General features: G+C 42.2%; 1 protein-coding gene across 1 annotated transcript in view; it reads right to left on the minus strand.

Annotated features, from left to right (window-relative positions):
- Positions 1 to 1,471: 1,471 nt before the first annotated feature.
- GC (GC vitamin D binding protein) overlaps positions 1,472 to 13,909 on the minus strand; it is a 51,095-nt gene continuing 38,657 nt past the window's right edge. The window contains exons 12-13 of the mRNA XM_053570157.1: positions 6,163 to 6,216; positions 1,472 to 1,651 (exon numbers count right to left, since the gene is read on the minus strand). Coding sequence (XP_053426132.1) covers positions 6,175 to 6,216 — 42 coding nt within the window. The 3' untranslated portion in view covers positions 1,472 to 1,651; positions 6,163 to 6,174. The remainder of the gene's footprint in view (positions 1,652 to 6,162; positions 6,217 to 13,909) is intronic.

Here is a 13,909-nt window from a genome sequence, read left to right on the forward strand (position 1 = left end):
TTAGTTTCCACTTTCTGCCGTCACAAATTAAAAAGGCTTAAAGTTTAGTAACAATAACAATGTTTAAGATAAGGACTAGAAACAAAAACCTCATAAAGAACAAACGAAGATAAATACATTCAGAAAAGAAATCAGATGATTGCTGCAATGAAATATTGAGCAACAATAATAATAATGCAAAAAAAGTAACATTCACTTTGTCAGATAAAAGTATGTCTATCATAGACTGCTTTGACTCTGAGGTTCAGTATGGAGTCATCAGTTAGCTTCTTTTTTTTCCCAAAGTCTCAAAAAATAGAAAACTAATATTTATAAATAAAAATAGAAGATAATTTCAAAAAACAGATCATGCCAAATGTTATAGACAATAGAAAAAGAAGAAATACTTCAAAATCATTCTACTTCATCTGGATATACCTGATATTAAAATTGGAAAAAATATATTATTATAAAGGGAAATTACAAACATATTTCACTTACAAATGAGGATGTAATATCCTAAACAACATATTAACAAGTTGAATGAAAATTATTGTTCAAATAATGTGCCTTGGTCAAAATTAAATCCAATTTATGTGCAAATTAGTCACTATTTTCTTTCTTTCTTTTCCTTTCCCCTACCCCCTCCCTCCTTTCTACCAGCACACTGGAGCAGGTACTTGGCATCCTCGTCTGTGGCAGCTAGTGGTGCAGTCACTTTACCTGGGCTCAGTTAATTAAATGCTCCTTTCTGGGACTTAGAATCTTGAGGAGAGACCGGAATGATTCTGGTTAATTTGACTCTAATTATATTTGCCAAAAACTTGCTTCATCTCTGTTATGTAACTTTACATCGACCCTGGGGGAAATTTAAAGTCCCTGATGCAGTTAACTACGGACAGGTTTCCCATGGTTTGTGTTCATTTCAGTGAAGTATTTATTTTGAAAATGTGTTATTTTTCTTTTACAGCAGAATATAGAGTTGGAACACTTTCATTTTCCCTGGACAGAGAGGGTACATAGAATAGCATGTTTTATGTATGGAAAATTGGGTTAAGTATTTAGTGCTTAACTAAAGTGTTTTCAGTTTTTAGAACTTCAATAAATTGCTCTCGGGAGTCTTTAGCAAAGGCAAACTCATTCAGGCCACAAAGATGTTCCTTTTGCAAAACAGATACTACCTAATTAATGCCATGCAACTTGCAGCTGGAAGCAAGAAGGTGGTCTCAGGGGTGTTTAAGTTCATCTTTCTGAGATGTGAGGCCTCCAAGGCTTTATGTTGGAAGGGTAGACAGTGTGTTTGTAGTGGTAGCAACAGGGGATGAAGTTTAGTGTTTTGGGAACTGTGAAGTGATGGTTAATACTGTGAATCCTTTAGGGGGAAATAGTCGCGATCTAGACAAGAGCAGGGCTCCTGGGCTGAGGCTGCCTGCTGTGACATCGTCCTAAAGACACAGGAGGATTCTGGAGGTCAGCATCATTCTCCGTCAAGTTCATTGTTTGCATTCTATTTCAGTTTATTTAGATAGTAAATCATAGTACTTATTTATTCATTGTATGAAGACATTGTAGCTGGAAAATGGAGGACATATCCCAGATGTCTCTGCAGAAGCTCACTGGTTTTGCGGAAGCCACGAGAGGCCATTCTTCAGGGTGGTCCAGCTCTAAGTCTCTGAGAATGATGGAAATGGATGGCATGTTAGAAAAGTGGACCTGACGGACAGCACCGTAACACAGTTCAAGAGACACATGTGACATCCTGTTATTTACCTGTCCGTGCCAGTGATGTATCTGCCCAGCAGGACCCTGATGCCCACGATGGTGCAACACACGGGTTCAGAGTAAAAAGTATAAGAAACTCTCCACACCAGTGGTGACACCATGTCAACCCTCACTATTCTTATGCCCAGGTACCTTGCACAGTGTTTGCTTCTTAACCAGTGGAGTATGTGACTCTGTAAGAATGAAGAACTACAGCTACTCTCATCACAAGGCCTCCTGATCATGGAATTGAGATAATAGTTTAATTGTTTTTATTTTAGCAAAACACTGATGAGTGAAAGTTTCTATCAAATCACCTTCTGCCTTTGTATTAAGGCAAACGTGCCACCTTGTTTTCCCCCCCCATTTTCCAAGGCAGTCTACAATAGAATGATATCATAACTACTTGCAGAAGGCAGGAAATTCCATCTCTCACTGTCTTCAATGGGGTTAGCTTTGGGGTGAGGCCAAGGTGGGAGAAGGGACTCTGCCTCACACCCCGGGAGTGAAGCCAGGCGGGGAGAAGGACTCTGCCTCACACCCCGGGAGTGAGACCAGGGTGGGAGATAGGACTCTGCCCCGCACCCCGGGAGTGAAGCCAGGGAGGAGATGGACTCTGCCTCACACCCCGGGAGTGAGACAAGGGTAGGAGTTGGGACTCTGCCTCGCATCCCAGGAGTGAGGCCAGGGTGGGAGATGGGACTCTGCCTCTCACCCTGGGAGTGAAGCCGGAGGGGGGAGATGGGACTCTGCCTTGCACCCCAGAAGTGAAGCCAGGGGGGAGATGGGACTCTGCCTTGCACCCCAGAAGTGAAGCCAGGTGGGAGATGGGACTCTGCTTCGCACCCTAGGAGTGAGGCCGAAGTGGGAGGTAGGACTCTGCTTCACGCCCCAGGTCTGCAGTGTGTCTTAGAGCTCCTATCTGTGGGAGGTATGTCTCTGATGTCAACTCAAGTTTTTAATAAGACTTTAGTTGAAAGTGAAGTTGCATGAGAACATTGGCCAGAAGACGTGAATTGTAGGTGATCAAAACACCTTAAGATGAAAGGCTTCAGGTCTCCAAATTGTTCAAATCTCTAGTTAGAGAGGGGTTGGCTTTCATTGAAAAGAATTAGTTGGTCACCTAAAGTTGGCTTAACAGTTTTAGGGAATATTTTACCCTAAACAATGTGGCATTTCTGCTGTTGAATAGTTTACTTGTTATAGGAAAAAAAATCATTGAAGAAATGGCTATCTTCTACTAGCTTAATTTAACATATAATGAGAAAACTGGTCTAGGGGTGGGGGGAGGCAGTCCTCAGTACTTAGTCTGGAGTCACCGTGCTGTGTTCAGAGCAGCTCAGGGCTGGCTTGTTTGCTTTCTGGGAAATGCTGGGATCACTGAAAGAACCTTTTTCAAACAGAGCTACAAATTCTTCCTGAATCCATGAACCACAATCTGTTGGTTTTGTTCTGAAAACCTAATGTACAGGTTTAGCTTGTGGCCTCTTTATTCCTGGATAATTCCTATCACCTTGTGAACAAGATGTAACTTGCTTTTCTCAAGGTGATGCGACTATTCCTGACATGATTGAAAGTCGGTGGACCTTTATCACTGTAGACTCGATTATGATAAATAGGTAGTGGGTAAAACTGAGGTCAGAAGAGTTGATGAATGTTGTCAAACCTATGAAGGAAATATGCAAATTACTTTAGAGTTTTCATCTAGGTAATCAACATGCATATGGTTGGCCAATTAAGCAGAGCCGACTGAGAGATTAATTAAAGGCCAGAGAAAAATGTTAACAAGCACCAGAGAAATGATATAAACAATTCTATAACAGATGACGATAATGACCATGAACCTGTGAAATCAGTACAGAATATTCACTAATCTGTCACTGAAAAAATGAGTTCATCTCTTGATTTAGTTAGAATTAAACACATTTCTGAAATTGGTTCTGAAAAGAAATCTCTTTAGAATACATCAAAGTAGCATTGTTTCCCTTACCGAGGATACTTCCTCTTATCTCAGTTTATTCTTTCAGAGCCTGGAGGTGTATGCCTAAGACATGAAGGGAATGTCCTGCATTGTGAAGGGTAACATGGTCCAAAGCAAAACATATCCAAGGTCCAAGTTATCACACAACTTTCCAAACAACCCTAATTCTTAATGAAAGCTTAAGATATCTTCATGAACAGGAGGTGAGATAATTTCTGTATATTGGGATTTTAACTCTATGGAGATTGATATAAAGGAGAATTGGAGTCATTACACAGGGGGGAGGAAATAATTTAGCAGCAACAGAGACCAGATATTATTTTAACTCCACAATATTTACACTTGTATTTTGATTATTCCTCAGAAATTATTAAGAAAACTTACTTTCTCTTTAGCACATAATAGCTGTGTGTCAAAGCACAGAAACATACAAGTGGGAGACTTTAAATACATGTCAGGAGCCGCAGAGGCAGCCGTGCCAACAACGTCCTAGCGTCACTGCTTTTATCTGTTTTGCCCACTTCTCAGACATTTTATACACATCATCTTAATCATCACAACAACACTGCGAGGCAGATGTTGACATTTTCATTTTACCAAACAGAACTCAGCTTTAGGAAGCAAAGACAACTTGCTGGAGGTCACAGAGATGGGTCGCTGGAACAGGGGCTCCAGTGCAGGCTGAGGGTTCCACAGAGCACTGCTGGCCACGGTGGCTGGAACGGGGGCTCCAGTGCAGGCTGAGGGTTCCACAGAGCACTGCTGGCCACGGTGGCTGAAGTGGGGGCTCCAGTGCAGGCTGAGGATTCCACAGGGCACTGTCAGCCATGGTGGCTGGAGCGGGGGCTCCAGTGCAGGCTGAGGATTCCACAGGGCACTGCTGGCCATGGTGGCTGGAACAGGGGCTCCAGTGCAGGCTGAGGATTCCACAGGGCACTGCTGGCCATGGTGGCTGGAGCAGGGGCTTCAGGGCAGGCTGAGGATTCCACAGGGCACTGTCAGCCACGGTGGCTGGAGCGGGGGCTTCAGGGCAGGCTGAGGATTCCACAGGGCACTGTCAGCCACGGTGGCTGGAGCGGGGGCTCCAGTGCAGGCTGAGGATTCCATAGGGCACTTCTGGCCATGGTGGCTGGAACAGGGGCCTCAGGGCAGGCTGAGGGATTCCACATGGCACTGTCAGCCAGGGTGGCTGGAGCAGGGGCTTCAGGGCAGGCTGAGGATTCCACAGGGCCCTGCTGGCCATGGTGGCTGGAGCAGGGCCTTCAGGGCAGGCTGAGGGATTCCACAGGGCACTGTCAGCCACGGTGGCTGGAGCGGGGGCTTCAGGGCAGGCTGAGGATTCCACAGGGCCCTGCTGGCCATGGTGGCTGGAGCAGGGGCTCCAGTGCAGGCTGAGGATTCCACAGGGCCCTGCTGGCCATGGTGGCTGGAGCAGGGGCTTCAGGGCAGGCTGAGGGATTCCACAGGGCACTGTCAGCCACGGTGGCTGGAGCGGGGGCTCCAGGGCAGGCTGAGGATTCCACAGGGCACTGTCAGCCACAGTGGCTAGAGCGGGGGCTTCAGGGCAGGCTGAGGATTCCACAGGGCACTCAACCACTGCCCTTGTGCTGTCTTTCAGAGTGTCACTTTTATTTTTACTACTGCAGATGATTCAAATAATCAATAGTTGGAAAGACAAATATGATGAAATGACTGAATTTCTTCAATGAATGGATTAGAGGCCTTTTGTTTCCGTATCATTTTTGGCAGAGTTGTTAGTAAGTCAGCAAAATAAAAATTTGATATTGAAAAGCCTCCGTTCAACTAAGATGTGAGATAAACCCAAATCATTGTTGGCACCATTTAAAGGTCTTTAGGTGAGATCTTTAAAATGAACATAATTGAATACGGAGAGCACATGCTTTTGCTGAAGTAGCAGAGGTGAGGGTACTTTCATTCTGAGGTGTGGGGTTGTGTCTAAATAAACTCTTTTATGGCCTTAGTCTCTGCTTCAGGCCTTCAAAACCGCTGAAAATACAATAATTGAAAGAAGTGGTGATCCTGTCTCAACAGGGCAGCTTTAATCGAAATCAGAGCTCTTCCCTTCTGAAAACTGCCATGTCCTTTTAAAGACTTTATGAACCTGTTTCCAAATTCAAAATTTTCCCCACTGAGGTGCATCAGAATCCCGAACGTGATCTTTATGCTGTTGTTACTGCAGATGTAAGGATGGCAAGATGGCGCCAGGCTGGGCACCAGCAAACTGGGTCCACGTGATCTGTGTCAGCTGCTGTGTGTACCTGTGTAAGCTCTTTAACTTGTCTAAGTGCGTAACATCCTCATCTGTATGTGAGTTTGAATAGATAATCTGAAGAAGTTTTCTTTCTCTTCTGTGATCTTTAAAATACATTGCACAATGCCGGATTCTTTGATGCTACATTAAAGAAAAAAAAAGTACTTACCAAAGATCGTGCTCATGCCTGGGACTGCAGTACATCTGTCATCTCAGCGTCAATCTGATAATGAAAAATGACATCATGTGATTTACTGAGTATTTCATTTGCAGACTGAGAGGTCATGTGGGAGGTATACAAAAGTTTGAAACCTTGCTCAGAGGAAGGGATGGTGCCAAAATGAAATTTCACGTTGCAGATTTTATTGGCCACCCTTTGCATTCATTTAGCTTTAGATTATCCCTGCTCTTAAAGCATTTACAGTGTGCTGGAAAAAATAGACACACACACACAAAAGTAGAGCTTAAAAAGTGCTCATTGTTGAGTGTTATGGGGCAAGAGAGGAGCCTGACTGCTGGGGAGGGATCCCCAAAGCAGGTGATGTCTAGCTGGAATCCTGATGCAAGATTCAGCCAAGGCAGGGCTAGTGAGGGACAGGACAATCTGGGCAGAGTCATGTGCAAAGGCCCTGAGGTAACAACAAGCCCTGTGTGTTTGGAAAACTGCAAGTAGTTGAGGAGAACACAAGAAGTATAGAAGGTCAGGCTGAAGAGGAAATTAAGGGTCCCAAATCTCTTGATCTTATAAAAAAAACTGGATTTTAATTCGGAAGTAATAGAGAGCTGTTGGAATAACGTATTAACCAGTTTTTGTATACATTACAAAGGTTACTTTGACCTAGTATAGAGGTGGTTTGGGTGTGGGTACTGGGGCAGACTGGAGGTGGAGGACCAATTGGAAGTTGGAGTCCAGGTGATAGACTGCTTAACATTAAGTACCGAGAGTGTGGAAGAATATGGGTGGGAGACTGAGAGGTGTTGGGGAGTTAGAATTCTTAGAATTTGAATTCTCATTGGTTGTTACAGAAAAAAAGAGGGAAAAATCAAGAATCTCTAAGTTTTCATCTCGGGACTATGGGACAATGGTGATGATATTCATATATTTGGGAAACACAGAGGAGGTTTTCAGAGGAACACTGTGGCCACGTTGCTGAGTGTGAATTTCTTGTGAGACATGAGACAAGAAATTATGTGACAACAGATCCCCACAGACAGTTGAAGAAAAGCCTGGCCCTGAGGGAGAGACCCTGGCTAGAGGGAGAGAGCTGGGATCAGACAATGTGCCTGAAAGAGAACAGCTGTAAAATGTGGTGGGTGGACATAGGAGGGCCAAGGAAGACGCTTTGGGGAAGTAGAAATGTAAAGGCTGTGTAGAGGGAGGAAACGATAGGAAACAGAGCAAGAAGGAAGGAACCACAGAAAGATAAAAGCAGAAAATGATAATACAGATGACAAAGAAATTGTTCCAAGGAGAACGGAATAGTTGCGGGTATCAGGTGTTTTGCGGAGAACAATGAGGACTGAGACCAGGAGGAGGCAGTACCTTTGGTACTGACCATGGGTACTGACCACCCAGACCATGGTGCCGGGCCCCAGAGGGTCGAGGACCCAGCAGGAGCTGTAGGGAGTGCGCGTTTGCTCTTGTTTCAAGAATGGAGGCTGTAATGGGAGGAGAAAGAAAAATAACTAGGGAGGTGTCCAAAGTATGTGACTGTTTTTTGAGATAAGAAAAGTCACTTTAATCCAAACTGGACAGAATTGGTAGAGAGGAAATATTGAAGCAAAAGAAACGAGTAAAACTTGGAGAAAGATTCTAAGCAAGTGAGATGGGTAGAAAGCGTCTAATCACTAATCCTATCATTTCCTCCCTCTACACAGCCTTTAAATTTCTACTTCCCTTGGTAGAAAGCGTCTAATCACTAATACTAATCACTTTGGCTATTTAACAATAATTTTGGATTTTCAGTCAACAGTCAGTCTTTTGGTAGGAATACTTGGTTTTTGTCATTAGTTAAATTGGGACTAAAGTCCATGGCAATGTTTTAGAGGGAGAACAACAGGCTAATAGGGAATAAACTTAAATTTTCATAACATCATATAACCCTGTAAGTTTTATTCAACCCATGTAAAAGGAGAATTAAAATGATATTTAACATTTAGAATTGTTTTGGGTTATTCTATAAATAATGTGAGGCTATTAATGTTTTTGCTTAACATATAGTAATGATTTAATAAATGATAGCTATGACATTAAGGGTCATAAAAGCTATTGACACAGAGAAGAAAAGTATACCAGATCTCCTGGTGTAGGGAAGAGGATGTGGGGAAGATAGGGGCAGCGGCAGAGACTGGGATGCCATTTACCAGCCTCTTCTTTGCCCAGCTTCCAATCCGCTATTTCTATTTGTCTCTGTGTTTTCAAGATTTTAGCGATCAATGCCAGCATATAACAGTGACTTTCTGAATACTCTGGGAGATCACATTTGGGGAGTATTAGCGGAAGCATAACAAAGAGCTCTCAGAAGAGCACATAGGGATGGCCTGTCTGGATGATGGTCGAGAGGGAAAATACATTTCAATTGTGATTTTGAAACTATGTTTTTTCTACAGGCAAAGGGGCAACTATGACAAAAAAAATGAACCAATTCTGAGAGTGTCATGGTCAAGTCAGAAGAAAATCCCAGGTTCTATTTCCTGGTCATTTAAAGATCAGGGTGAGGGTAGAGGTAGATTTTTATGTAACAAAACATTAATTGAATGTGGTTCAGAAGCCCCTTTACCACTCTTCCCATGGTTAAGCCATGTGTATTTAGAATATAGAATATTTCAATAGAGATCAATCCCTACAGATAAGCTCCTAGAAGTGAGAGGAATATAGAGATATTACATCTAAGGAAAAAAAATTTTTAAGCAAACACAGGACAAGAAGATCAGCAAATATGACCCAGATGCAATAGATTAAGTGGAGAAACATTCATCAGAGCACTGGGAATGAAAGGAATAGTGTCTCACCAGTGCTGCCCTAAGAAGTCAGGAGCAGGCCAGCTGTCCACCTAGTTATGACAGGTCAACTCAGAAAAACGATCAGAAAGGCTAATAGGGAAGTCAGATGGCTGACTAGAGGTAGCTTTTGACAGAGGCTTTCCTCCAAAGGGAGAGATAATGGATAGAAGAGACTCAAAGAAGCTGAGGGTGGGGAGCTGAGCCAAGACAGAAGATAGATAGGTGCTATCTCTGCTGAGGCAAGCTGTGACTCTAGGAAAAACAAATTCCAGGTACAAAGCCCATTGCCAAGAGGATGAGAGACCCCTCCCCCAAGAGAGAGGCTTGCTGTGTGCTCTCTGCAAGCGAGCAGAGAACAAAAGACCACTTATTTTACTCCATAGGAGAGAGCTGATAACTACTGGGCCGCCTCCTCCAGGGAGGTCCCAGTTGTGAGCCTTGGCATCATCCTGCCCAAAATAAAATCGAGCAAATATTTTTCCCACAAGTCTGAACTCCCACTCCACCCTTCTCCCCTTGCCTGGCAGTCTGAAGTCCTGCCTCCTGCAGATCCCAGAGTATTTGGCAATTCCTTGAGAGGCCTGGGCATTGTATGTGTTGCTGGACAGTAGCATGGAAACAGTGTCTGAAGTGGAACCTGGGGGTGCAGGAAGAGAGGGACATGTGGGAGAGAGACGTGAGGCAATGTGACAGTGTGCAGGGGTGGAGGTGCTCACACCCCAGATCATACTTTGGTGGTGCACTTCCCTGATTCCATTAATCACTGAAGGGAGTCAGGCTCCAGCCCCTCAGGGTTTCCAGTGGCAGTGGGCAGCAGGGGCAGAGGCACTGACTGCACAGGGAGAGAAACAAGTCTCTGGGAGAGAGAAATGATCTGTGATGGTGTACAGCAGGTGCAGGTGCTCATGCCCTGGTCAGACTTTGGCAATATACTTTCCTGATCCTGTTGCTCCCTGGGGGGAGCCAGGCTCCAACCCCTTGGGGTTGCCAACAGCATGAGTGGCGGGGGTGGAGGCGCTGATGCTTCTGGACTGACTCTTTGGTGGTGTGTACCTTCCCGACTCCATTGCTCACTGGAGGGAACCAGACTCCAGCCCCTCAGGCTTTTGGGATGGAACTGCCTATAGATCCCTACTACTGGGCCATTAGAGACCCTTTGAACTCTCCCTATTGAGCAGTGATTGCACTGCCTGGGACAATCAGGTTAGAACTCTTGTCCTGGGATGTCTACTTGGAAAATCTCCAAGGTTGAGAAGTGGTTGTTTTGTAGTGAGAGGGACTAATTCTCCCCCTCCAGCTGTCTCTGGTGGGGGCTGGGACACTGCAGTTGCTTGTATCTCTCTCCAGCTGAGATTTCAGTCCAATACCACAACTCATTAGGATTGGATAGAGGCTGGATGACTACCAGACAGAGCCAGCTAGTGCCATCACACCAAGCAGTTCCTCGTCTGGCTGAGACTCTGAAAGGGACCTTTGTAAAGCTGTAGGGGAAAAACTGGTTAACTCCACTTCCTGGGGCCCTCAATCCAATCTCACCCTACCAGTTTTACTAGCCAAACTACAGAAAATAATCATGGGGCAGAACCAGAGGAAGAACTCTGGCAACATGAATAATAAGAGTAGATCAATTCCCCTAAGGAATGTCAAAGGAGATATTACAAAAGATGCAATTCATAGACAAAAAGCTGAATTGTCAGAAATAGGATTCAGAGTATGGATGAAAAATAAAATGAATAGAGAAGATGGAGGAGAAGATGGAATTAGAAATCCAAAGAGTTGTTCAAAAAGTTGTTTCAAGAAGTTAATGAATTTGGCTTGGTGCCTGTAGCTCAGGGAGTAGGGCACAGGCCACATACACTGAAGCTGGTGCATTTGAGCCTGGCCCAGGCCAGCTAAAACAACAATGACAACTGCAACCAAAAAATAGCTGGGCATTGTGGTAGTCGCCTGCAGTCCCAGCTAGTCAGGAGGCTGAGGCAAGAGAATCACTTAAACCCAAGAGTTTGAGGTTTCTGTGAGCTGTGATGCCATAGCACTATACCGAGGGTGACATAGTGAAACTGTCTCAAAAAAAAAAAAAAAAAAGGAATGAATTCAAAGACAAAATTTCTAAGGGGATGGACATAATGAGAAAAGAGATAGCAGAACTCAAGGAAATGAAAAAGTTATTCAAGGAGCTTTGAAATACAGTAGAATCCCTCAGTAATAGAGTTGATCAGTCAGAAGAAAGGATCTCTGAAATTGAAGACAAACCTTTTGAATGATTCCAAACATTCAAAGAGGTAGAAAAATGGAAAGCAGAGACAGATCATTCCCTGAAAGAGGTGTGGGATCGGTCCAAAAGATCTAACATCCAACTTATACGAATTCCTGGAAGAGAAGAGGATTGTTCTAAAAGCACAGATGCTGTACTCCAAGATATTATGGAGAATTTCCCAAGCATTTCAAGAGACATAGAAATTCAGATAGTAGAAAGTTTCAGAACCCCAGGAAGACTCAATCCAAATAAAGAATCTGCTAGACACACTGTAATTAACTTTGCCAACGTTAATATAAAGAAGAAAATTCTGGAAGCAGCCAGACGTAAGAGAAGCATTACCTACAAAGGAAGAAATATTAGAATGACTATAGAGCTTTCAGCCGAAACTTTTCAAGCCAGAAGAGGATGATCATTGACCTTCAATCTTCTAAAACGAAACAGCTTTCAGCTCAGGATCCTGTATCAAGTTAAACTGAGTTTCATTTGTGATGGAGAAATCAACTACCTTACTGACATACACATGTTGAGGAAATTTGCCATAACTAAACCAGCTCTCCAGGAAACACTCATACACATTTTCCATCAAGACCAGCATAGTAGTCTACCACCAAAGTAAACTCACCCAGAATTTATCAGACAAAATCTATCTTCCACAACGGTGAAAGAATTAAAAATATTCACTGGACCTTTGAAAAATATGATGACCAAAACTACCATAACTATCAATTTCTTTGATTAATTTGAATGGCTTAAATTGTTCTCTGAGAGGCACAGGTTGGATGAATGGGTATAAAAACTCTTGCCATGTATCTGTTGACTACAGTAGACTCAAGTTACCTCAAAGGATAAAAAAAAGAGTCAGGGTGAAGGGTTGGGCATCTATAATATGGGCACATAGAAATCAGAAAAAAAGCAGGGGTTGCAATTTTATTTGCAGATACAATAAGGTTTACACCAACAAAGATAAGGAAAGACAAAGATGGTCACTACATATGTGACCAGAGGATATTAAACTCTCACTCTTCGTGGATGACATGATCCTATACCTGGAAACACTCAAAGAGATTTCAATAATTAACATTCATGTGCCCTACCTAAATGCTCAAATTATAAAGATGAACAATTTGGTATCTTCCTGCACTATGATATTTGGAGATTTTTCACCCCTTTGTCAGTTCTGGATAGAGCCTCCAAGAAGAAACTAAACAAAGAAATAATAGACTTAAACTTGACCCTAGAACAAATGGACTTAATAGACATCTACAGAACATTTCATCCTAATAAAACTGAATACACATTCTTCTCATCAGTCCACAGATCATCCTCCAAAATCAATATCTTATGACACAAGTCTGATTTCAAAAAAGTTAAAAGAATAAAAACTATTTCTTGTATCTTCTCAGACCATCACGGAATAAAAGTTGAACTCAACAGCAACAGAAATCTTCATACTCAAAGTCATGGAAACTAAGTAACCTTATGCTGGGTGAAAGATGAGATTAAGAATGAAGTCATCAAATTTTTGGAACAAAAGGATAATGAAGACACAAATTATCCAAAACCTATGGGATACTGGAAGGGCAGTTATAAGAGGGAAATTTACAGCATTAGAAGACTTCATCAAGAAAAGAGAAAGAGGAAGTCAATAACCTAATGGGTCATCTCAAGCTACTGGAAAAGGAAGAATGATCCAACCCCAAACCCAGCAGAACTAAAGAAATAACCATAGTGAGAACAGAATTAATGAAATTGAAAACAATAGAATCATTTATAAGATCAGCAAAACAAAAAGTTGGTTCTTTGAAAAGATTAATAAAATTGATAAACCTTTGACTAACCTAACCAGAAACAGAAAAGTAAAAATCTCTAATAATGTCAATCAGAAACGATAAAGAAGAAATAACAACAAATACCACAGAAATTAAAAAAGTCCTCAATGATTACTACAAAAACCTCTATTCTCAGAAATATGATAATGGAGGAAATGGACCAATACTTTGAAGTACACCATCTTCCTAGACTCAACCAGAAAGAATCAGAAAATTTTGAATAGAGCTATATCAAGTACTGATATATAGCATAAACTATACAAAATTTCCCAAAAAAGAAAAGTCCAGGACCAAATAGCTTCACATAAGAATTATACCAAATCTTCAAACAGGAACTAGTACCTATATTATATAACCTTTTTGAAAACATTCAAAAAGAAGGAATTCTCCCCTACAAATTCTATGAAGCAAATATCACCTTAATCCCCAAACCAGGAAAGGATCCCAAAGGAAAGAAAACTATAGACAAATACCATTAATGAATATCAATGCAAAAATACTTGATAAAACCTAGCAAACAGAATTCAATGATACATCAAAAAAATTATACACCACAATCAAGTTGGTTTCATCCCAGGGTTACAAGGTTGGTTCAACATGCATAAATCTATACATATAATATACCACATAAATAAAATAAAAAAACAAAGACATATGATTCTAACAATTGATGCAGAAAAAGCTTTTGATAATATCCAGCATCCTTTGATATTAGAGCACATAAGAAAATAGGCTTCGATGGGACATTTCTTAAACTGAGAGAGGCTATCTTCAGCAAACCCACAGTCAATATCATATTGAATGGAGTAAAATTGAAAACACTT

Source organism: Nycticebus coucang, chromosome 1 (genome assembly GCF_027406575.1).
Source record: "Nycticebus coucang isolate mNycCou1 chromosome 1, mNycCou1.pri, whole genome shotgun sequence".
In the NCBI taxonomy this organism is placed as follows: Eukaryota; Metazoa; Chordata; class Mammalia; order Primates; family Lorisidae; genus Nycticebus; species Nycticebus coucang.